General features: G+C 41.2%; 3 protein-coding genes across 3 annotated transcripts; 1 reads left to right on the top strand and 2 right to left on the bottom strand.

Moving 5' to 3' along the window:
- Positions 1-2,375: 2,375 nt before the first annotated feature.
- Positions 2,376-4,755, bottom strand: LOC148725483 (chromodomain Y-like protein). The gene is made up of 3 exons (XM_088729900.1): positions 4,494-4,755; positions 4,303-4,391; positions 2,376-3,930 (listed from the first exon to the last, which is right to left on the bottom strand). The coding sequence occupies exons 1-3, from the start codon at positions 4,665-4,667 to the stop codon at positions 3,513-3,515; spliced, it is 681 nt and encodes a 226-aa protein (XP_088586026.1). The 5' UTR covers positions 4,668-4,755; the 3' UTR covers positions 2,376-3,512.
- An 8,795-nt stretch (positions 4,756-13,550) lies between these two features.
- On the bottom strand, positions 13,551-24,649 carry LOC148725484 (TNF receptor-associated factor 6-like). The gene is made up of 5 exons (XM_088731502.1): positions 24,545-24,649; positions 24,227-24,363; positions 16,355-17,397; positions 14,065-14,538; positions 13,551-13,749 (listed from the first exon to the last, which is right to left on the bottom strand). The coding sequence occupies exons 3-5, from the start codon at positions 16,423-16,425 to the stop codon at positions 13,551-13,553; spliced, it is 744 nt and encodes a 247-aa protein (XP_088587628.1). The 5' UTR covers positions 16,426-17,397; positions 24,227-24,363; positions 24,545-24,649.
- LOC148725485 (uncharacterized) lies at positions 19,647-21,013 on the top strand. Its single transcript, XM_088731503.1, has one exon. It carries the CDS (start codon positions 19,647-19,649, stop codon positions 20,853-20,855), a length of 1,209 nt encoding a protein of 402 aa, XP_088587629.1. The 3' UTR covers positions 20,856-21,013.
- Positions 24,650-24,724: the final 75 nt, after the last annotated feature.

The following is a 24,724-nucleotide window of genomic DNA, read 5'->3' on the forward strand; positions in this document are numbered from 1 at the left end:
CCTTGCCATTCATTAATTAAAACCACATGGAATGACTATTTTCCTTTTGTTTCGGTGTAGTAATCGTAGGTAAAGCTGATCCATTTGACTCTTTCGATTCTCTGATTACACGGCAATTTCATTTACTTCTCATTGGCAGAAATATTGGACAAGATGGCGGCCGCGCTTGCGTATTTCGTCCATAATGGCGTCCAAATAATATAAGAAACTGTATGGAAATTTGTACAATTTCTAAAATATAACAATCAGGAGCTCGTGGTCCCGTCTGCTCTCGATCTAGACATATTCAGTACTGATTCTGCTATTCATCAAACCTCACAGTGACTCGATAAATAAAAACCACTTACTTCCCGAGCCAGTTCTTTTGTCATTGTTCATTGACCTAAGTCGCCATACAGTTCTTCAAAATCCGTCGTTCTCCATCCCAAACACTCGCCTATTACAGGAAAGTGCATCAATGAAGTCAATTGCTCTCGATCGAATTGACTGCTACTGAGTTCGAAGCGTCCAAATATCCTGTAAAATTGCCATTTCCTCCCATCAAAAAACTTCCCAACGCGCCAGAATATCCCTTATATTCCATGTTGAGTAAGTGACGAGACGCCATTTTGAAAACTATGATTGAAATGGTTAAACACGAGCATCGCTGATCTTCGAATCGTCGGCCATATTTGTTTATGTTCTTGCTGGGAATAAATTAGTTCTCAGGTCCTTTGCGGAATAAAAATATGCCAGGCGTTGAATGCAAATTCAGTAGTCTTGGCGCGAGAATTTTAAAAAAGCAAATCAAAATTCTGACATCATGTCTGAGATATTGACTGATTACAAAAAACGTGAGCTTGAATGGAAATTAAGCCTGAGCACCGAGTTCCCTCTTCGTTACGTTAAGCAGCAGGCTGCTCAACAATATGAATTTCTTTTTTGTGTGGAGATTCCTTGGCCATTGCTACGCTTATGGGGTGAGATTTTGGAAGATACAGCCATCAAAGCAACTTACTTAGACCTTCTCAACTCAACTGTGGTTGATGGGTGGTTTATGGTCAAGAGGGGCTGCGAACGTGTAGAGAAACTATTATATAAGACAGCAGCTGTGGTGAAGAGTACCTACAGGAAAACAAGTGGGAGAAAAAAGAAGCAACTGGATGATAAAGTATATAAACTGAGTATAAGAAGGAATGAAGTGGAGACATTTGAATCCCTTAAGTCTGAAATTGAAAAATCTCAGCATGAACTTGACGAATGGAAAAGAAAGTTCAATGATTTGGCAGCAGAAAAGGAGAAATTGTATGATGACATGATAAGGGAGATCAATGAACTGCAAGAAGAAATAACAGATCTGAAACAGGTCAACAAAGACTTAGCAGATTATGTGGAAGCCCTTGAAAAAAGTGCATCACTACAATGTCAGGGGAAAAAATATAATCAGCTAGGAACTAAACAACAAGGTAGGAAGCTTCGCCTTTTAAAAAGCAAAGCACAATGTGCCTTGTGGTTTTGCAAAAGCTTTGGACTGGAACTGACAGAGATAAAACTACAGGATGAAGAGGGCTTAATTCACAGCTTAAATTACTCTGCATCCAATTCTACCCCTCATGGACATGCAAATTTGGATGAAGAAGAGAAAAACAAAGTGGAACAGGTTTTGTTCCTGCTTGATAAGTTTTGTGTAGGTGATGAAACGTATCATGAACTTTCCATGATCACTGAAGGCCTACCCAAATCCTATCTTGTGAAACAGTCAAGAACAGCAATGAACAAACTATATCATATCGAGAGAACACCTGGAAAGTATTCAGGATCATGTTTAAATTTCACTTCTACATTAAAGGATCATGTCAGGGAGCTCCTTATGAAGGAACCTGAACTGAAAGAAGGAAAAATTCAAGTCAAATTGAGTGGGGATGGTGCTCGTATGTCAAGAACAACAAACTTTATGATGATGTCCTTTACATTACTACAGTTGAATGAAAGTGTCATGTCCCCTAAGCATAACAGAACAGTAGCAATCATCAATGGGCCAGAGAAATATGAAACCCTAAAAACATCACTCTCAAATTTTTTTGATGAGGTAAATCAACTAATTAGCACAGGTACAATAGCAATTGATGGAGAGGATGTTGAACTAGAATTTTTTCTAGGTGGGGATATGAAGTTCCTTCTCATGATCCTGGGGTTGAGCTCAGCTACAGCTGATTATGCTTGTGCCTGGTGCAAAATTCACAAAGATGACAGGTGGGACACAAGCAAGCCCATCCACCATTACAATGAGGAACCAATGAGGCGCACTCTCGAAGAAATGAAAACACTCTGCTCTTCTAAAGATAACTTTGGATGCATTCATGAGCCACTTCTAAACATTCCACTAACACATGTAATACCTGATGAACTTCATTTATTGTTACGAATAACTGACAAACTACTACAGAATATCATTGATGAGGTACTGGAGAGGGATGCTGTGGAGGATTTTGATAAGCCTAGAGGCCAACCTAAAGGGATATACCTTACAAGACTAGTGAAAGCTATAAATGACCTGGGAATATCTTTTTCTGTCTGGAACAAAAAGAATGCTGATGGCTCTGAAAGCCAGGTCAAAGAATTTACAAGTCTCCTTGGGTCCCAGAAAAAGAAACTCCTGAGTGGATTGCCCTCTAACCTTCAGGAATTCCTGTACCCAAATACATCTGCAACAGTTAAACAACTGTGGGTTGATTTTGGCCACTTGTATGACAAGATTTCTGATTTTAACCTCACCAACACTTCTGCTCATGACATATTTCTTGATGCAAAGGCTTGGATTGAACTTTTCTGTTCTCTACGAGGTGTTCGCCAAGGGTATACCAGACCCAGAGTAACCCCCTATATGCACCTTATTCCCTACCACCTTCCTTTCTTTGTGCAAAAGCATGGTTGTCTCAAACAATTTACCGGGCAAGGAGTAGAAAAAAATAACGATGATGCTAAGAGAATCCACTTTCACAAGTCAAATAAGTGGGATGCTGCCAGAGACATACTTTGCACAGAAAGTAGGCAGTGGGAACTAAAGCACCATGAACGTAAGAAAGCCACCTACACTAAAAGGAAGCTAGATTACTGGGAGGATGAAATCCATCGAAAAAGGAAAGAACAACGGGCTTCTTCGGCAAGCACATCCATGTACATGGAACGGGTCGAGGATGATGAAATATCTGATGAAAGCCCCACTTGTGCCACCCAAGATTATAACAAGATGACAATTGCACAACTCAAAGAAGTCATCAAAAGAAAAGGAATGAAAGTGAAAAATATAACTAAATTTAAAAAAAAAGACCTAGTGGCTCTTGTCGAAAATTCTCAAGTACAATAAATATAATCTGTAAATTTACTTAGGAAATAACATTATTCAGTAAGTCTGTTAAAATTCATTTCACCATGCAAAAACAATGAAGCACTGAGAATAATAGGTTAACTAATTTAGTCCTCCTTGTACTCATTTACTGGTTACTGTATATCAAAATGTTATATAAATTTGACTAATTACATGATGATGAGACTTTAACAAACTTGACTGAAATCTTTTCAGTATAGGCCCTCGGGGCTTCAACAACAACCTCAGCCACCCTTTCATAGGTTTTTGGAGATAGGCTAAGGAATCTCCTCATTTTAACTGGAAACCTAATCCTAACTCCATCTCCATGTTTATCTAATATACAGCTCCAGTTGGTAGGAAGCTTACATCTACTAAAATCGTTTTCTTCGTATAATTGCCAGTTCTTTTCCTCAGCATGTCTTCCCTTTCCACTAAATAGATATTTGAAGACATCATGGCGAAATTCCAGTGATACAGCCTGTGTTGGACCTTTGTGCCTGAGAGCATCCGATAAGGAGACTCTCAGTCTGTCCACACACTCCTGGACAGTGTCCACATGTGGTTTTGGAGACTCAAAGTACCTGCAAAAAATAGTTAATTTTAATTTAAAACTTAAACGTTTTACTTTCACAACCCAGTTCTTAGGATGTGTACTTCCAAGCTCACTTGGTTAGTCAATATTGAGAGCTACACAAAAGCATTATAAAAGTCAACACTAACAGCAAGTACATGTACCAATGCAAAGTTGATAGCGGCCAGAGTGAACAGTCTTGTATAACCAAAACAGTGATTCATTACTGTTTTCTTATGTGCTTTCTTTCATATTCTTTCCATGTGTATGGTATCAGGGAAGTCTGTTGAAAGTTAGAGTACCCTTGTGTTAACAATCAGACAGCAAGTTGACCAAATTGATCAATATATTGCTAATGCGGTTAATGGTGAATATAAATTACCTCAACAAAAGTTGGGAAAGGTGTTCTTCAGGCTCCCAAGTATTCTGAAATGCGCTGAAGCCTTTCCACTTAATAAGGTATTTCGTTCCCTTAAAAATGTAATATGGATAAACTAATTAACGTGTCAATTTTTTCCTTTCATAAACTTATCATGAAATATAACTGAATATAATCAAAGCTTCGCGTTTTACCTCTGAGTCCTCCCGGCTTGTAATAATTCGCTCTGCCTCGAACAATCCCAAAGATTTACGTGCTGTTCTTCTTTTCTTTTTATTTTCATCAAATAGAGGATCCGCGGTGCTCAAATTGTGTAAGTCGTGGTACGAAACACGCTTCTTTGCAGATCGAGCCATGATCGCCGCCATATTGAATTCTCTTGATATTCTATTGTTCTGGAGTGTAATACGATATACCGCTGATAATTGTTAGCGGGCTCGAAATGTCCGTGATTTCTGGCGATGTCTACAAATGGATGTTACTAAAACTAGTAAATGGGAACGGAAAACGAAGAACGGGGAACGGGGAACGGGGAACGGGGAACGAGGAACGGGGAACGGCGAACGGGGAACGGGTGTACAGCGGTAACCCACCTGAAAATTCAAAATGGCGGAGTAAACGATGTTTACAAACACTGATTTTATCGCTAGGTCGCCGCTTGCAGCGAAATTAGACAACTCGCTTTTATTTATCTATTGCTCAGGCGAAGCCACGAAGCCTAATATTCCGAGGCGAGAATTCGAAGTCAATGTTCCTGCAATGGCTGCCAGCATTTGTTCTGACGTCTCTCTTTGTTTTTCCTTCCTGAAATCTGCATCTTTGGCAGAGTTTGGGTATGTTGGTTGTTTACATTGCCCAACAGCATTTTTTGCAGATAAGTAGCAAGGAGGTAATATCTTAGATTAACAGAATATGAGCTAGGAAACGTAATAAGCAGCCTAGTTATTAAAATTACTACATGCAGATATCTGCTTACCTTACCGCAAAATAACATCAGGAACATATCTTTGTATCGACCCATAATCTTCCATGTAAACAATAGAGAAATCAAACATGGACAGTACTTTTAATAACATTTAATTTAACAGGAAAACATCAGTTATGTCTTCAAGAATGTAGGTGTATGAATTCACATTCATGCTAATGCTTACAATAATATTTACACTGCATTGATCATATTCAAGAGAAAGTGATTCCCATAATGGGCGTGAAAGTCATTCAGCTGTTTGCTCTACAACATTATTGACATTTATATGTGAACGATCCTTCGCAGTAAAGCACTATTTGAGCAATAGTGAAAATCAGACCTGAAAAAAATTTCAGGCCTGTACGGGATTCGAACCACTGACCTCTGCGATACTAGTGCAGCGCTCTACCAATTGAGCTAACAAGCCAACTGGGAGCAGGCCATCAAATTAATTCGACATAAACCCGTAGATGATAAATCAAACAACAACAAACATATGAAACATATGTATAAACTGCGGTTATGAGACGTATATGTGAACGATCCTTCGCAGTAAAGCACTATTTGAGCAATAGTGAAAATCAGACCTGAAAAAAATTTCAGGCCTGTACGGGATTCGAACCACTGACCTCTGCGATACTAGTGCAGCGCTCTACCAATTGAGCTAACAAGCCAACTGGGAGCAGGCCATCAAATTAATTCGACATAAACCCGTAGATGATGGCCTGCTCCCAGTTGGCTTGTTAGCTCAATTGGTAGAGCGCTGCACTAGTATCGCAGAGGTCAGTGGTTCGAATCCCGTACAGGCCTGAAATTTTTTTCAGGTATGATTTTCACTATTGCTCAAATAGTGCTTTACTGCGAAGGATCGTTCACATATACGTCTCATAACCGCAGTTCATACATATGTTTCATATGTTTGTTGTTATTATTGACATTGCTAGGTTGTAACGGTGAAGATATTGGAGGTAAACTTCATTATCTTGCAGTAAAATTACTCTATGAATATAAGAATAAATGCCGCGAGCTTGTAGTTCTGAGTTGATTGTTCAAATGTTGTGCATGAATTGTAAGATACTCACCTCTCTGAGGATTTCATTTCTATGCAACCTGCAATGTGTGCCAGACAAAAACTAAATTTATGAGGCACTCAACATTTCAAAATAAAATCGTTCAATAAAACCTACACTTACCAGCCATGCTTTTTGCTCCGACGATCGCGTTCGAAGAGCACGTACTCAAAACTAGTTGCCAGACCCTTTCAGTTCCCTTTACTCCGCCATTTTGAATTCTCAGGCGTGTTACCGCTGTACACCCGTTCCCCGTTCTCCGTTCCCCGTTCTCCGTTCCCCGTTCTCCGTTCCCCGTTCTCCGTTCCCCGTTCTCCGTTCCTCATTCTCCGTTCCCCGTTCTCCGTTCCCCGTTCCCCGTTCCTCGTTCTCCGTTCTCCGTTCCCCGTTCCCCGTTCCCCATTCCCCGTTCCCCGTTACCAATTTTAGTAAAATCCTCCATAAATAGGATATTCAGCCGTGACGCTTTAGGACGCCCTTTTTGTTCTTTTTTTCTTCGGGGAGCCGGATTTATATCATTGAAATTGTTTAATTTTGGGGCAAGATCTCGGTTGAAAATTGAGAGGAGAAAATTCTTGGGTTTCAGATGACGTCACAAGCTTTGCTGAAGTTAGTGTCCGCCATGTTGGTGTCCCTCGGTTGTCAAAGTTATGAATAATTAGTCGATTTCTATAGTGAAGCCCTCTCTCTTATCGCCGTATTATTTCGCCAACTACATGAATATCCAGAAAGAAAAAAGCGATAAAAGTATCTGGCATTCATCTTAAGGTATCGCAGTGCTCTCTGAGTATGCCGAAAGCTTAGAGAGTTGGAAGGAAAGATGTTTGCAAAGATCTCGGTCATCGGGGTTGACCCTGCAAGCATACCAGCCGAGAAGTTCAGTCCAAAATACTTGCCTCCTGTGGAAGCGTCGGACTTGCTGAGTTACCTCGTGTTTGAGACCAGCTTCAACACCAAGAAGTAGTTCAAGGCGTTCAAAAGTCTAGAGGCGTTTAATCAAATGGTGTCGGGATTTGTAACCTCAGTTGTAGGCAAAGTAATCGCCGGCAAGTATGTCGTGAGAGCACGAGTTTGGCATTCACAGCATATGAATGATCCTTTAGTGAACATTTGGGTCATTTCCGAAAACGATGGGACTATTTTGTCAGCCCATTGCTTGGGATGCAAAGCTGGACTGGCTGAGTCATGCTCACATATCGCGAGTGTTTTATTTTATGTTAGAGGCAACTACTAGAAAACATGGCAAGCTCGCTGGGTGTCACGAAAACTCAGACACCGAAAACTCAGATCCCTCGAAGTGTTCTCCAAGCTTCCGAAGTGCTCCATAATTCGATAGTGCATAGCATAAAGCATGAACCAATTGTTTTATAACATAACCGGTGGAATAATGCAACAAATCCGACGCGAAAGACTGACAACAATATCAAGAGTGATTCTTCAGTGAAGCGAAACGTGACGGCGCTGATGCCGAGTCTTCTTTCCCCTTGTTTTTCTCTTTCTGCCTCATTTAAGAACTCTAGCCCAAGGGTCGCAAAATTGTCTTCGTTTTGGGACTGGTGGGCCGAGTCTCAGTTTGTATCCATTATTATCGCGAAATATTTAAGAATTTTAACAGAGCGACAACAAGGATCTGTGCGACGAAGTACAAAAAGGTAAACAAACGTCCCTTTCGGCTCGTCAAAATCACGCCACATTTTAATACTTTGGTGTTGGAGCGAGCGCATTTGATCCAGTTAACTGTGAATGAAAAGTTCAAAATTAACGGGAAAAATGGAGGAAATCTAAGCTAAATGAAGTCTTGTGTCACTCTAAAATGTTTTAATACTCAACCATCGCACGATTTTGCGTAACGTGCAACTTGCAGCCTTGTTTTTGCTGCTTCAGTTGGATCAAGACCCAAAAGGTCAAAATACGCGCGGTATTACCAGGAGTGATCATGAGTCGAGTTTATCTCTTGAATTTTCGAGGGGTGTGAGTTTTCGGGGTCTGAGGTCTGAGGTCTGAGTTTTCGGGGTGTGAGTTTTCGTGACACCCCAAGCTTGCTTGCACTCAGGTAAAATGCTCATGGATTTTGCCGACATATGTCAATGAAGTGCCGTATGCGAGGGCTAAAGACATCGATTTCTCATCGGCTAAGAAGCTTAAAGAAAAGCTCGACCAAAAATCGAGGATCTACAACAGCCCCAAGCCTCGAACCATACAACAACTTCTAGTTCCTCCTGTTCTTCCCCTTGATTTGTAATGATCTTAGGTATAGCGCATTAGATCATATATATTTAACGAATTTTGCGCTATAGAAATAATAAAATTATTAAATTATTATACGAAAAAATCCTTAGTCTTTATGCTTTCCACTTTTGCTCGAACAGCCAACAATAATGCATAAAACCATCCCTTCTTTCTCACATGAACTCTTCGTTAGATACGGTTTGTTTACGCTCGAGGGACACCAAGATGGCGGATAGTAACCGTTGCTAAGGTATTGGTCACGTGGGTGAAACCCAAGGATATAATTCATTTGGGAAAGGTGACTTTTATCCTCGGCTTTTTATTTGTCTTCTTCTCTCTCTATCTCTAAAAAATAGATTAGGTATTATGGCAATCGTTTATTTATTGAGATCTCAATAATTTATTACTTATCAGTGAATATTTTTTATTTTCATATCTCAAGTTGACGTCGGAGGCGCTGACTTTGTGTATGTACATTAAAGACCAAGGAGGCCAGACAATGAATAATCTGAATGAAGTGTTGCGGAGTAAAAATTCTGCTCTGGTTTAAATACGCAAAATGACTGCTGGATACTACAAATCACGGAGAACACTGGAATGTCGCCTGTGTGGTAAACGCCACATATCCGAAGCCAAAAACAAAGCTAATCAAGATGTGGTTAAAGATCCAAACCGAAAAAGAAATTAATGTGATACTCTTCTTGAAAGAGAGACCTAAACCGCGAAAGTTGCCGAAATCTCTATGCACTGGGCGCTAACCTGCCGACGAATTCAGTGGAGGGCCTTGGAGGGATCGAAGTGCTTGACTATTAATTGGATGGTCTTAGTGAAAAATTGGCTCGTTGCTTCCGACGACGATTATCCTTAATCGCATTCTTCTGAGCTCTCCCGTCGAAACATTTTCTTCTCATCATTAGAATTTGGCGCAAGCCCGTCCGATAGATATTCGTTGATCGTAGGCCAAATTAACTGGCTTATATCAGCCAGCTTTATGGCCTTTATTCTTTACGATACCAGTAACTTCTAGCAGATTGTGTTTGCTCTCTCCAAGAAATTGCATTTTAGGGCGTTCGAAGCGTCATCCAATTTAGCGAGGACTCATAACTGATAATCAAGTTGCTGTTGGTTTCCCTTCCGCACACACTGATGTATAGTTTTCACGACGAGCCTTCTTCGTAATTTGCTCAACTGTAGCACTGTTAGTTTCAGAAAAACTTTGAGCAAAACTGGCCAGCCTTGATTCGAACATGTTAATTTTGCTGTTAAAGAACCGATCGACCACGAAGAAGCAGATCTGATTGCTTGATTAACAGATGAATCGAGATGGATCCAACATGGGTGCACTATCTTCTGCTGCGTCCGCGGAGCGAGATACTGGAAGTTCGTCCATGTTGAAATCAAATGCCTGTGCGGAGGCGTTCAGAGACCCGAAGGACCCGGACCAATACTAATGGTCCTAAAATAATTGAGGAGAATTTGCTACCTTTCTCTAATCAAGAAATGGATAGATATTCTAGTCTTCTCGGTTAAGGACGAATAAACCGTAGGCCCCGTCTCCTGCAGGGTTAGGGGTAGGAGACGTTAATTTCCCACGCACGAGATTACCGTGTGGTAGATGTCCTCCCCTGGGTGGGATGGGTGGATGTTGGCCCTGAAAAGCCCCTATGGGGAGTGGTCAATTAACTTATGTATGTATGTATGTATGTATGTATGTATGTATGTATGTAAGGACAAAAATTCCATTACTCAACACTTATCTACCATTATTCAAATAACTTACCACTCATGAGACATACCGAAACACCCCCTAATGAACACAAAATGCCATTCAGAACGCCGGCGCAAAACAAATTTCTGTTCTGGTTCGTTACGAAGATATTTTGATATTCTTGTCATTTTGTTCATTTATACAACGTTATAGTACTGCTGTCGTGTTAATTTTAAAGTGAGATGATCTTGAGAATTTCAAAACAACTTTGTAAAAAATTTGATTACCGTAAGTACGTTTAAATTATCAACGGTAATAACTTTAAAAATGAAGAACCTTTCCTCCTTGTAGCCTCTTATGAGTAAGACTGGTCATAATTTCTAAAAGCTTGATTACGATGGGTAGATTTAAATTAGCAACAGCGATAACTTTAAAAATGAAGAACTTTTCCTTCTCGCAGCCTCCTATGAGTAAAACTGTTTATGATAACAGAGTTTAAACGCTGGGGTATTCTGTAAAAAACAGATATTTAAATTTCCGTCAAATTTACTGAATACCTTGCCTTGATTTCTTGTTCAACAAAATTGTGCCATAAAATATGGCGTTCATTACTGTTCAAAACACTTTGAGCACATATTTGACTTTCTGACACCTTTTTTACGTTCAAGGGGATCAAATTCCTCTGTCAGATATCACGTCCTAAATTTTACGACGTAAAACCTTGTATTCTATTGTATGGCGTCAAATACACCGACGTCTATTTTACGGCGAGAATTCAATGATCGTTTAGTGCACTTTCAACGTCTTCAAAACGAGGAGCTTCGCGTTACGACGTAAAATTCAATTTTGACTACACGTTACGTCGTAATTTATCAAATAAGTTTTGCGTCGTATCTTTTACGACGTAAAATTTATCACCTTTATAACTTGTCAATCAAAACCTTGTCAAATAAGTTTTACGTCGTAACTTTTACGACGTAAAATTTATCACCTTTATAACTTGTCAATCAAAACCTTGTCAAATAAGTTTTACGTCGTAACTTTTACGCCGTAACTTGTCAATCAAAAATGCTCACAATGTTTAATAAGTAAACTTCAAAGTCTTAATAGATTACCATTTTTAATTTTTCACAAGTTTCTTAATAGATTACGTAACCTCAAAATCCTGATACGTACAATATTAAGTAAATTCTTTCCTTGGCTACCGTTGCTAAGATAGTTATCATTCGAGCCGAAATTTATTATAATCTTTTCCAGTTTTCATTTGCGTGCATAATTTTTGGACGAAAATTTGCTTTTATCACAAACACAAAATACAACGGAAGTGCCGATTTTCCATTAACATTTTTTGGCTTTGCTTTTCGCTTTTTTTCTACAAATTATAAAGAAAGACACACTAATCTATCTTAATAGATCTCGCTTTTTTTTTTGTTTTCTTTTTTTTTTTTTTTTTTTTTGATGCAATGTAGAACCTGATAACTTGTAGTACACGAAACATTTACCACACAGCCCAATAGTTTATTCAACCTGACACCTTTGCTAATATATATATTTTCTTTTTCCACTGGAAATACGTACCTGGGTTTATAAAGAAAAAATATTAAAGGATTAAAAAATGGAGCAAATCTTTCATAAAAATTTGTACTATCTTCCCCTGGAATTTGACAAAACCCAAGAACGAACACATGCATCATTTATTTCTGGGCCAAAGCTATGCACGAAAAGAATCCTACTTAGTGGTATGTAATATTTCTGAGATTTTGAAGGTATTTAGGTTGATCTCTTGGACTGAGTTACCTCATGCATTATAATACTATAATAAAACAACAACAAACATATGAAACATATGAGTGAACTGCGGTTATGAGACGTATATAAGAACGATCCTTCGCGGTAAAGCACTATTTGAGCAATAGTGGAAATCAGACCTGAAAAAAATTGGCCTGCTCCCAGTTGGCTTGTTAGCTCAATTGGTAGAGCGCTGCACTAGTATCGCAGAGGTCAGTGGTTCGAATCCCGTACAGGCCTGAAATTTTTTTCAGGTCTGATTTCCACTATTGCTCAAATAGTGCTTTACTGCGAAGGATCGTTCTTATATACATACTATAATAAAGTTATAAATTTTATAGTTACAGTAAATCCTCCATGATCACTCCTGTGGATGGGGGGAGGGGGGGAGGATATTTTTTTGCAGTTTTTATTCGAAATTTAAATATCCGATTTTAACTATGTATTTGTACCTAATGAAAGCTGTTCCCTTCTTGCAACATTGAAAATTATCACAACCTCTGGTATTTGTGCGTAGGGCAAGATAGTTCCTACAAGGTTTTTGCAGTGGTTTTCAGTCTTACCTGAACTAAACATGTATACTATAAGATATGTAACTTAAAAGGTCACCCCTCCTTACTTACCACTTGCCACTTAAATAAGACAAACAGTTGATCTATGTTTGCAAAAAGATCTAGATGTGACTTTCTTTCGACCGAAATTATGTGCTTGTTTTTCTTTTCCATAAGAGTAATATCTTATACTTAGAATGCGCTCATAGACATGTTGGCCGGTAGAGATTCTATTTTCGTGGTAAATCTGTTTCCTAAATTGTTTCTAAATATATTCTTGTCCACTAAAACCCCGTCATATAACCCTAACCCAACCTACTTAAACGAGAATGAAACCATCCTACTCAAGTATATAACTGATAGCTTATATGAATAGTAAGGGTTCCATTCTCGTCTAAATAACGGCTCCTGACTTCGTCTAGAGGGAGGAAATCCTCCCATCCTAGCGGTGAAGATTGCAGAAGCCATCTGGGGACAGGCGATCGGCGAGCGAAGGCGTCACTTCCTTGGCGAAGAGTTATGCTGGTGATTGAGAAAAAAAGTAGATTTTGTTATTTTTATCGTTGGATTGTATTTCTCGAACAATCGATCTTTTAATTTTACAAAACTTCACAGTAGAGAGAATATTAACCTTAAGTTGAGGAACACGGGATCTGAGCCTGCGTTTTCAAAGAAAACCCCCGTGTTCCCGGCAGTGGACATCTTGGGTACTATAATCGCCCTGAAGTGGCCTGCAATTAAAGGACTCTTTATGCCTACCGCCAGGGTCATGGAGTTTGACTGTTCCTCTAACCCACGGATGCTCCATTGGAAGGTCGCCACTCTTCCCGGCGTCATACGTGGAGTCACCTGAAGGGCAATGGTTGAATCTTCATTAACACCTTAAGTTGTACAAACCAATTTTTTAGCTACTGCCTTTAAGAATTTGTGGCAATCAACTATTTTCTTTTGCTAGTACTTATATCGCTGAGTTGGTTTGCCCTCCTTTCTGCTAGCAGCAACTGCAGGTGGCTCTCCTTATTTTCTGCCTCGTGTCTGGCAAGCTCCTCTCTGCGCATCACATCGTTGCACACCGGGAATGGACAGGCAACGAACGCGCGGGTACATCCGGAGGCAATGTGCCCGTTCAATTGGTCCCTGGAAAAGATAATTTCCTTTTGTTTACCCCATTAGTCGTCATGTATACAACGTTTATATTAAACGAAGAAATATTAACAATTTATGAGAGGGTTTCTTTCGTTTAATAGTCGGAGAGATTGCAGGAGACTTAAAACTGATGGGCAGTCGAATATGTTGTTTTCCTCAGCCCTTTTTATGTTGTTTGATCAGTATTTGTCTCTAATTCTATTTTATTTCTGTTTTATCCAAAGTTGAGCCACGTTGTTCGTTCACGGTTTTTTTTTTCACGGTTTTTCAAACATCAGTTTACATTATTAAACTAATCAGACCTACCGAGGTATGGAAACCACGTTGCAATTGAACGGGCACGCTACAGGAGCCTTCTGGCATTCCAACTCCTGGTGTTGGTGATACTGCCGGAAGGGCAGCGTAACTCCGCAGTACCCGCAATCTTGGGGACGCATGTCGCATTCGCCGGCGTGCCTTTCAACCTCTCCGCGGGGGAACGTCTGTATGCAACCTTGGTGGGTGCATCGGACGGGCTCATGGAGGCATTGCTGTTGATGATCAGAGATGTTCTCCAATGGGCCCGTCCAATTACACCCCTCTGCTCTCCTTACACAGTACACTTCCAGTGAATCTACTACCCTGTCGAAAGTGATTATGTCCCTCACGTCCGAGGCTTGGAGGGGTTGCCTTCCGACAGGGCAGTTTCTGTTACCATGCAAATGCATCCACTGCCTTAGACAGCCGCGGCAAAAAAGGTGTCCCTCTTTGCATGCCACTGCTTTACGTATGACGTATTGACTGTACGGGAAAGAGAAGGACATAATTCGTTAAGTATATTTTACAGGGACAATTGCCCTACCTCCCTTTCCAATTAGAGTTAAATGAACTGGGATCAAGGTTCCACATACGTTTTTTGTCTTTTTCCCTACTTTGCAAAAAAAATGAAAACGCTGGGGGAGGGGTAAGAATTCAACAATGATTATAAAATATCAAAGCCACTGATTCATTACTAAATTCCAGAGAGAGAGGGTGTTTACTATACAATACTCCGGATGTCAAGAAATAGCCAGATCTAAGGGTTTTGTTAATTATTAATTAATTTCTTTAGGGAGAGAGGGGAGATAAGGATCAAAAAATTTGATGACTTGATTTGAGCGTAGGGATTTTTTTTAAGAGGCCGCGCACGGGGTGGGGGCGGGGGGGGGGGGGTTTGTACCACTTGCTATCATTTATCGCATTATGTAATTTTATATATGTCTCGACAATCGATTTCTTAGAGGCTAACTTTTTTTCCAGGGATTTTTTTGGGGGGCTTTTCGACTTCATCAAGTTCTTTATGAGTTCATCAAGGGAAGAATTCACGCATAGATAGGAAATTATCTCAACTCAAAAACAGATGTTTCTGTTGGTTTACAGTGACAGTGAAAACCACTAATTAAGCACAATAAGCTCACATTGATTTCGCTCGAGTAAGGGGAGCTCTAAGAAATATAGAAAGGAGTCAGGAAAAAAAGTATTTACTGGACACTACACACTTTTATCACACAACTAATTATAAAAATGTTCGTGACTTAAAATATATGTATGAAACAACAAAGCATTGCCCAAAGAAAATGCATGTTGTTCTTACTAATGACGTATAAAAAGTGAGCTGCACGTCAGATTGTGGCTGACAACATCAGTCTCCTCTACAACACCACAGACTACTGTCGAACTCGGAAACCTAACGTTTCATGTCGACGCTAGGCATTTACTTTCCTGTAAGGTATTTTTTAGTTTCTACAAATATGATTTTTGCATATAACTTACCGCTGGGCTAAATTTAACCGTTACTATTCTTAAGCACCGGTATGTAAATAATGTGAGCAAATGTCCCGCAAAGTGAGGCATTAGCTCGTGTCTGAAATACAAACTCCTAATCCACGATGTTGGGGAAGGGGGACTTTTGAGAGTGTTTTGTTGAATATAACCCGGGGAGGGGTAGCTTTAGGACTTTGTGGGTGGGGATGTGCCGCTGGGACCTTGGAACCCTTTACATACCGGAGCTAGTTCAGCTGAATTTTGCTACCCTATAATACAGTAAATTCCCCCAACCCCCAACCCCCTCCTCCCTTATCCTAGAGTAGCTGTTTTCGCGTCGCAGGTTACATGCTGAGCTTCGAGGCTGAGCACGTACGCTATTATCAAGAACAATAAATTGTGTAATTGTATCCAGTATTAAAACCACCAATTTCCGTCCTCCCGGAATATAACCGGGATTGCCTACAGAGTATCAAATATAATCGAAAACCTTCGCCAGGAAAAAAAAAACTTTGCATAATTTGTACTCATCAAAAAATTAAAGTAGTAAAGGCTGATAGATTCTAAAGAAACTTTTTGAGGCTGCGTCGGTGGGAGTAACGAAGGGCTAACGCTCGAAACGTCAGCTTTTGTAATCGTTGCGGTGGCCAGTTTACCATTTCAACTTTGTTGATATATCCAGACAAAAGTAGTACTCCCACTATTGGTGGATTCCCTTTTTTAATATCACATTTTAGCCGCAGAGAAGTAATAAAACAGATAAAACCACTACTCTCATTTTGCAATTCGAGTTGGGTTTATTTAGTTTACTCACCAAATAGGACACAAGTAAGCTGGGTCCGGCTGCAGGACGAAGGAATCGGGATAGTAACCAACTTGAGCCATCCTTACTTTCTTTAAAAAAAAACAAACAAAAAAAAAAAAGAACAAATAAAGAGGTAAAAGGAATGAACAGAATATCCTGAATATTGACTGATTCTCCGCGTTGTTCTCCCTTCCACTTTGTCCCCAGTCTCTCGCGATCACTGGGGGATATTCAGTTAATAGTTAAGGAAAACCTCTACCTTCCCATCACTCCCCGCTCGCGCTCTACTCCTTCAAAGTTAAATTTAAGTATCCCTCTCTCGCGCTTTCCGCTTGTCTCGCTTGCTCTAAGTTTCCCAATTCCCACTCAGCCTTGGGAAAGTCTGAGGAGGAGTCAGGCTTTTGCCGCTCCAATCGCAGTTTGTTTATGCTGTTCATCTCCCGTTGTGCTCTAGGTGGTGATGGATTGTCACCAGATCTGCAACTGCAGGTGATTATTGGTCAGGGTGTACCTACCCCTCCCTCCTTTACAAATATTACAATAGGGCGATATAGGGCCGATAGCGTTCCATGTTATTGATAATCCCACTTGAGAAAATTCTTTCTTCTCGTGACTCCGTTCGTAAGACCAGGGAGTCGCATTTGATAGATAAGGCTTTCTATGACTCTTGAATCTCATGGCCTACACCGCCGTGAGGAATTAATGTAATCCATATCCTTTCGAATTTTTCCGTTTCAATTTTTAGGTTCTACGTCATCTCCGCCTTCCCTTTTTTAACAATTTCTATTGCTACATTCTCCATCTATATAATATTGTGATTCCTACATAATTCAGTAACAACTGTAAACCTGATCGAAGAAGGCTGGTATGGCCAGCCCGGTGAGATATTGTTATACGCATTGTTTTCAATTAGCTCTGCTGCAGCAGTAGTCTTTTCACTTCTCGTTCGTGGTTCATTTAATTTTTTGGCTCATTATGTCTCCTTTCTAGAGAGATTGGCACTGTTCGCAACCAACAGGATCTTTGTCCACGGTTTTTGCAGTTAATTTAATCTGTTTCAAAGAAGAGGAAAGGCGAAGATAAGAGGGGGATATAGGTGCGATAACTTTCCATGTTATCTAAAACGTCACAAAAAAAGACTTAACTGTGAGCAGGGGTATCGTGCGAAAATGGCGTTTATGGAAGGCATTTTGTTCTTGTGGTGGGAGCCGATAAAACAATCCTGGCTGCGCCCCTAATTTGTTTCATGGCAGCAAAACAACAGAAAATTAGTCTTTATTAACACTATCTTTAGAGAAACGTTATCGAAAACTCCTCTCAAAGCCTTTCTTAGTAAAGTACCAGCAGTAAGAGCAAGGGAACAAGCCAAAGGAGTCCTTATATGTATCATGGGCAAGGTACTGTACGAACCCCTGTTACAAGCCGCATATGTTTTGGTGATGGAGGTGCAGGGGGCCGCTACGCATTCACGGACAAGAAATGGGAATCGAAACTTTCGAGTTTTAACATGGGAATTAACTAATAAAAAATAACTGATTAAAGAACGTTGGCTGCATTTTCATAGTCCCTAAAGAGGAATGAGTCCGCAAAATTTAAGCCTATTTTTTGGGACAAAAAAGAATGCATTTGAATAGGTTTTACTCCCGTGCAAGAATCTCTTGCACGGGAGTAAAGACTATTTCTTCATAAAGACTATAAAGACTATTTAAAAAAAAATAAAACCATAAAGACTATTTCTTCTTTTTTTTAATAGAGATATTAAAAACCGAAATTTTTTCAATATTATCTTATGGCATGAAATGTAAAAAAAGGCCAGTAGAGGATAAATTTTCTTGCAACATGCATCTACTGGCATATAACTAAATGTTTTTTCCTAGCTATACTAGCCTACTATATATACCTGGTGTTTTTAAGACCGGGCTACTGAAAAATGTTAGTTTCTCAAACTGGTTGGTACTTTCATGCCCCCTTTTACGGGAAAAGTTAAATCCCATCTCAAAAGGAAATTCTTGAATACACGAGCTTCCATTTGTTAACTTGGAAGTTAACAAGAGTGAAGCTTTCCATGTAAGTCTGAAAAATATTTAATGTTAGCATGGCCGATTGCAAAGGCATTTCTCCAACTTTTCAATGCAACGCAACTGGCCTCTCAAAACTAATCCAAACCAACATTACTCAACAAAGGCAACTATTTAGCTGCTTGCTGTCTTGGAACATCATCAACGGCCTGAGTGCGTTATTGATTCCAAGGAAATCAGGAAGTGCAAACAAACTGCATAAAAGTGCGAAAATACAGCACATTTGGAAACAATCCCACCCCCTGGAATTTAACCAGCCAACCACAAATGCATACAGTTTGGGCAACAACATGACACTCAGCTTTAGGGAAGCCCCCCTTACAAAAAAGTTAGCTGGTCCAACGGGGGCAACAGGCCGCCTCCCTAGTAGTATTAGTAGTAGTTCTTTATTTAAAGTCGGTAAAAATCTTCAGTAATTACAATAGTATTCTAATTAAAATAACACTATATCGTAAGAATGACGTTAAAACTACTATTATAATATTGTTTTAGAAGATTGCCGAGTGAGAATCCTGATTCTAAAGGGCGATTGATTTCCTTTCTTGAACTCACCCTTTCCCCATTGTGAGTTTTTTTCTGGAGTTTTCATTGATTTCTTTCAATTCCAGGAAGTTATTTGGAGTCCATGATTGACAGCCGAGGGTGATTACTGGTAATGCATCAATCAATTCCACCTGCGCCCAGTCCCCTCCCCCCCCGTCCCCGTGCTAAACCCTGGAATTTTTTTCTCGTGAATGGCAAATTCCCAGGGGTATGAGCACTTAAGCTATCAATTGGTGGATTTAACCGATACATAACGAATTAAGATACGGATTCTTATATTTACACTAAAAGCATCCCTGTTTTAAGGAAATTATGATTTGAAAAACTGCCATGGCTCAACCCCGGTCCCTCTTGTTTCAAGCACCATTGTGGGGGTGGACCGGGGTTGTGTCGCCATGGTAACCTCCCTGCTGTGGGTAGTCAGCGCGACTGCCACAGTGCTACGGCACCTTCCTCCAAGCTCATCAGTGCCGATGAGTTTAAATGAGGCTAAATGAAATTTAGGCAAGGTTAAAATCAAGGCACGATGGTCAGCGGAGGGCATGCTGCGGGGCGCCCCCTTTGCAATTGCAGGGTCACGAGGTTTTCAGTACGTTTTGAGATCGTCGCGGATCCTAACGTGAGCCGCCTCTTGTGCTGAAATATTTACCGTATTCTCCGCTTTCGCCCCGTTTGGAATAATGGAAGGGCGTCAGACTAGAAATAGCCTTTCCGCTGCCTGCTTTAGCGTCAATGAAGGCCATCCAACATCGACTGTTGCGTCCACGGTAGTTCCGTCTTCGTCGGCATGTAACACGCCACCTCTCGTAAACTCGCCAAGCATGCCGTCGGATATGCTTGAAATGGTTAGGCTGGTGGCTTCTCAAGCAGCTTTAGCGGCAGTAAATTCATTACAGGGCTGTTCATTACCATCCAGCACCACGGCAACTACGACGAATGGGAATTCGATCGCTACGGCAACTCCACCCTCGTCAGTGTTGAATCCATCGTTGGCCAACCACGTGGAAAGTTTCCTGGCGGCAGGTTCTAGCTTGGGATTCTCTGAAACGACTTCGCCCATCTCGGCTACAGGTACGTCTGTTTCTTATTCTGTACCGGAATTTTTGAGCACGTTCTCTATGCCTACGACGAATTCTACTTCGGTTAGAATGGCGACGCCAATGACGGTCAGTAGTCTCCCCTCGCTTTCATCGAGTTTGTTCGACCAGCACTTCGTTGTTGGCCCGGGGTTTTCTCCGATCCCTCCAAAGATCGTCAATCAAATTCTGGCGGGCAAATTTACCGACCTGAGCGAGCGGCTCACGCCAAATCTCCTCCAGGCGCAAACCGAGCCACAGTTGTTGTTTGATGGAAGAGTAGTTCTAACGTCGAGCGGCAAAAAGCCTCGCCGTCGGATCGAAGACGTCGTCAGTTGGGTCGAAGCGTTTACAATTTTCATGCTGGTCATTGCATCGTCATTCCCGCATCGTTGGCGTGACCTAACGGCATATAAGCTCTTAATCCTACAAACGTACCGTCAATTTGGTGGCCAAGTGTGGCTAAACTATGACCTAGCGTTTAGGCAGCATGCCGCCGCGACAAAACTGACTGACTGGTCAGCGATGAACGTGCAGTTATTTAATTTCCATGCGGCAGGGACAACTAACCACTCTTACCCTGGCCGTGTGATCGCCCAGGGGGAAGCGACTGGATCGCATTCCTCTGACATCATTTGCAGATCCTGGAATCGTGGCCAGTGTTCATCTCCTTATAAGTCCTGCAAATTCGCTCACAAGTGTAGCTCCTGCAATGGAGATCATCGCGCTGCAGACTGCCAGAGCTCAGCCTCCAGACGAAGGTCACGCTCCCCAAGCTATTCTAGGGATAATGGGAGAAGCAAGAAACGCTAAGCACTGGCCTTGAAGGGCCCAATCGCCCATAGACATTGTTCTTGTTGTTAGTTCTAATTTGTAGCATTAGTTATTGTTCTTTAGCCTACCTCCTGTCACCAGGCTCTGTTACTCAAGAAGAAGGCGAATAAATAGCATGTGTTTTGGCTATCCTGTGACTAGCCCTACTGAATTTTTGTGTCTTTCACCCACAGTCAGCCTCCCCCCAGTCTCTGCAGTGTCTCCTCTGAAACCAGATCGGTTCGAACATGAGCTCAGGGGTCATCCAGATAGAGGGCAAGTCCGATATGTCCTCGAAGGACTGCGTACTGGCTTCAGACTCGGCTTTACTCCTGTGGGCAATCTTAAATCGGCAAAACGAAATAAGCCTACAGCATATAAACACGGAGGAGTAATCGATTCCTACCTAGCTGATGAGGTCAGATTAGGGAGAGTAGCGGGCCCATTCCTATCCCCCCCGTTACCCAAGTTGCATATCAGCAGCTTCAGCGTGATTCCAAAAAAGGGTCAAACAGGCAAATGGCGCCTTATAGTAGACTTATCCTCCCCCAAGGGGCTTAGTGTTAACGATGGCATAGACCCGGAAGAATTCTCGATGCACTACATACGGCTGGATGAAATTATCAGGATGATAGCCGCACACGGGATAGGGGCCCTGATGGCAAAGTTTGATGTGGAATCAGCCTATCGTAACGTCCCGGTGCAGCCAGAGGACCGTTATCTGCTTGGACTTAAGTGGAGAGGCCAGTACTACGTTGACTTAGCACTCCCCTTTGGTTTGCGGTCCGCTCCCTATATTTTTAACTCACTTGCGAATATGGTTCAATGGATCCTTGTACACAACTATAAAATCTCAGACCTGGTTCATTACCTCGATGATTTCATATTAGTGGCCCCCCCTGGCTCCCAGGTGTGTCACCATAACTTAGCTACAGCCCTCAAAGTCTGCCAACAATTAGGCCTCCCGTTGCATCCTAAGAAGTGTGTGGGCCCATCAACTGCTCTTACTATTCTCGGCATTCACCTAGATTCGGTTCGACAATCAGCAGAACTTCCGCAGGACAAGTTGGCAGCGCTGAGGGAGTTAATCGCAGCATGGACTGCGAAGCGCTGGTGCACCAAGAAAGAGCTGGAATCCCTGATAGGTCACCTTCACCATGCAGCCAAAGTCGTCTGGCCAGGTCGGGCCTTCATTCGGAGGATGATCGATCTCCTGAACTGCTTCCGCAGGCAGGATCACCCTATTCGGTTGAGCCAGGAATTTAGACTCGACCTCGCGTGGTGGCACCAGTTCCTGTCACATTGGCACGGTGTTGGTTTCTGGCTATTCCCGGGGTTGTCCCCGCCCGCAGACTTGGAAATTCTGACTGACGCATCAGGGGCTATAGGATTCGGGGCCATCTGGGGCTCAGCGTGGTTTAACGGTTCGTGGCTACATCAGCAAGTCGATAAGTCCATTGCCTATAAAGAGCTATTTCCCATTGCAATTGCCGCCGCAGTCTGGGGCCATAGGTGGCCAAGGTTGCACATAAGGTTTCGATCCGACAATGAGGCAGTGGTCGCCATCCTCAATTCGAGAACGTCAAAGGTGCCAGCCATCATGCACCTAGTGCGGCATCTTTTGCACTCAGCCGCAAAGTTCCAGTTTTCCTTCTCAGCACTGCATATCCCCGGACTCTGTAATTCAGTTGCTGACGCCCTTTCCCGTTTTCATTGGCAGGACTTCAGACGTCTGGCCCCAACGGCACTGGCAGCCCCCACCTCAATCCCCCCAGAGGTGATATGCGACTTGACGTCAGCTCTCTAGAATCCAAGTGCATGCATTTCTTCCAAGAAGGCCTAGCTCCATCCACGCGACGTTCCTACGCTTCTGGTCAAAAAAAAAATCACACGGACATCCAAGACTTTGTTAAAGATGTCTCTGCAATTTTTATATATTTCAATTGACTTGCGTGTATATAACATGTCATGCACATTTTTATTGCTATTTTTATTTACTTTTTTTTATGTTCCTTTCTAAAATCCTTAATATAGGGTTGACCTCCAAGTTTCCTTTTTTTGAATATAACTGCTCTGTGCAACATTGCTTGATATACTGCAGAAATAAAGTATTGTATTATTGTCCTTAGAATCAATCCATATTAAAGTAGAGTAATCAATAATAAGAATAACAGCTAAATAACCATTTGCATGGTTGCGTTAACTTGTCAGTTTAATTAAATTGCATATTACAAAATAACTGAGATGGTACACGCGTTCTGATTGGTTAAAAACCTATGGTTTATTGTGCTGGTAAACTCATAGTTTGAGTTAAAGAGCTGGGCTACCCTGTGCAAATAAAGTAATTTTTTTATTGTTTTACACTACAAAAGCAATAGAGCACCACTCGAAAAGCTTGTAAACCACTTGCCCAGATGCTTCTCTCGTGTTCTCCCAACATTCTGTGTGGGTTAATTATCATGCCAGTAAACCCATAGAAAGTGTGGTCTGTGGTCAATAATTTTGATCTTCAGGAGCCATCATTAAAAATCAATAGGAAAGCAGAAAATTTTCCTGTCATTGTGTGGAAACTGCTGGTAAAATTGAAATCTTAACTTTTTATGTTACCACTATCTTTATTTAATATATATCAGTAAGCAGCATTGCATTATAGTCTAGCAACATGTTGTCTTTAACTGTATTTAGCGCGAGCATCTTATACAAGAAGAGAGAATTAGAGTGGAAGCAGAATGCCGAAATGCAGAGGTAAAAAAATATCCAAGGAAAGGATGTCTCCCCCTTCCCTTGGCTGTTCAAGATTTTCAGATAGTAGGGATTTTAGACAAACATATGCATTTCCACTCTGGGATGAATGATATTTTGGCTACTATTACCTTGTTAATAATATCATGCTCATGTCTGTTTAAGTGTTATGCTTCCTCTGATGCTCATGCTTGTGGGAAAGGCTTTAGAGGAAACTCTGTCAACTACTAGAAATGCAATACATGTAGTTTTTAAGTTGTTCTTTCACCTTAACAGAGAGCTGATTTTGATAAACAGCAATAGAATAATGCCTGATGCAAGAGAAATGTCAATTATCACCAGTAAAAGTTAAAACGCACTGTCATCTTGTAGGCAAGAGCAGGGCTACCTCGTGAACCTCTTGAGAGTGAAAACACCATAACCCTGAGAATCCGTGGCCCAACAGGAAATTCTATCCAGAGGACCTTTTTTGACTATGACACCACACAGGTAAAACTGCTTATCACCCAGTCAATGGGAGAATATTTGCAGGCTTTTTCCATCATGTGTCAGTCAATACTCTAATCTAGATACCTTGAGTTGAAGGTTAACTGGTGTAAAGCATTAGGGATGGTTTGCAAACGAATTACCTGCAGTTGCTATCCATGGTAATACGCGAAGTTAATTTAATGGTTCAAATTCTTGAGGTTCTCCAATGTAGGTGGCCGCTGTGTTTCTTTGCTTCTTTTGAACTCCAGGACTAGCACGGAAGATAGCGTAATTGACACTAAACAGGGACAAAGTTTGTGGAAAGAAAGAAGTCAATTTCCCAAAGGGCTAATTAATAAATTACCACCTTATATAAACAGATGAAAAATTATAAACTATCTTGATAATATTAGCGTTTTACCCGATTAAAAGAAGCCCTTGGTGACAGATTCATCGTTAACTGTTCTTGTATTACTTACCTTGAGTGAATACTGTCCTAAAGCTTGAAAATGGGATGAGATAGTACTTAGTAGCCTGGCAAGTGCTTCACTGACGTCATCTTTTTTTTTTTTAATGATTCAGGTGCTTTTCAGGACGGCGTTTGCATTGCTGTCTCTACCAAGCCAAGACTTTGTGTTTCATAGACACCAAGGACCATC

Source organism: Stylophora pistillata, chromosome 8 (genome assembly GCF_964205215.1).
Source record: "Stylophora pistillata chromosome 8, jaStyPist1.2, whole genome shotgun sequence".
Taxonomy (NCBI): domain Eukaryota; kingdom Metazoa; phylum Cnidaria; class Anthozoa; order Scleractinia; family Pocilloporidae; genus Stylophora; species Stylophora pistillata.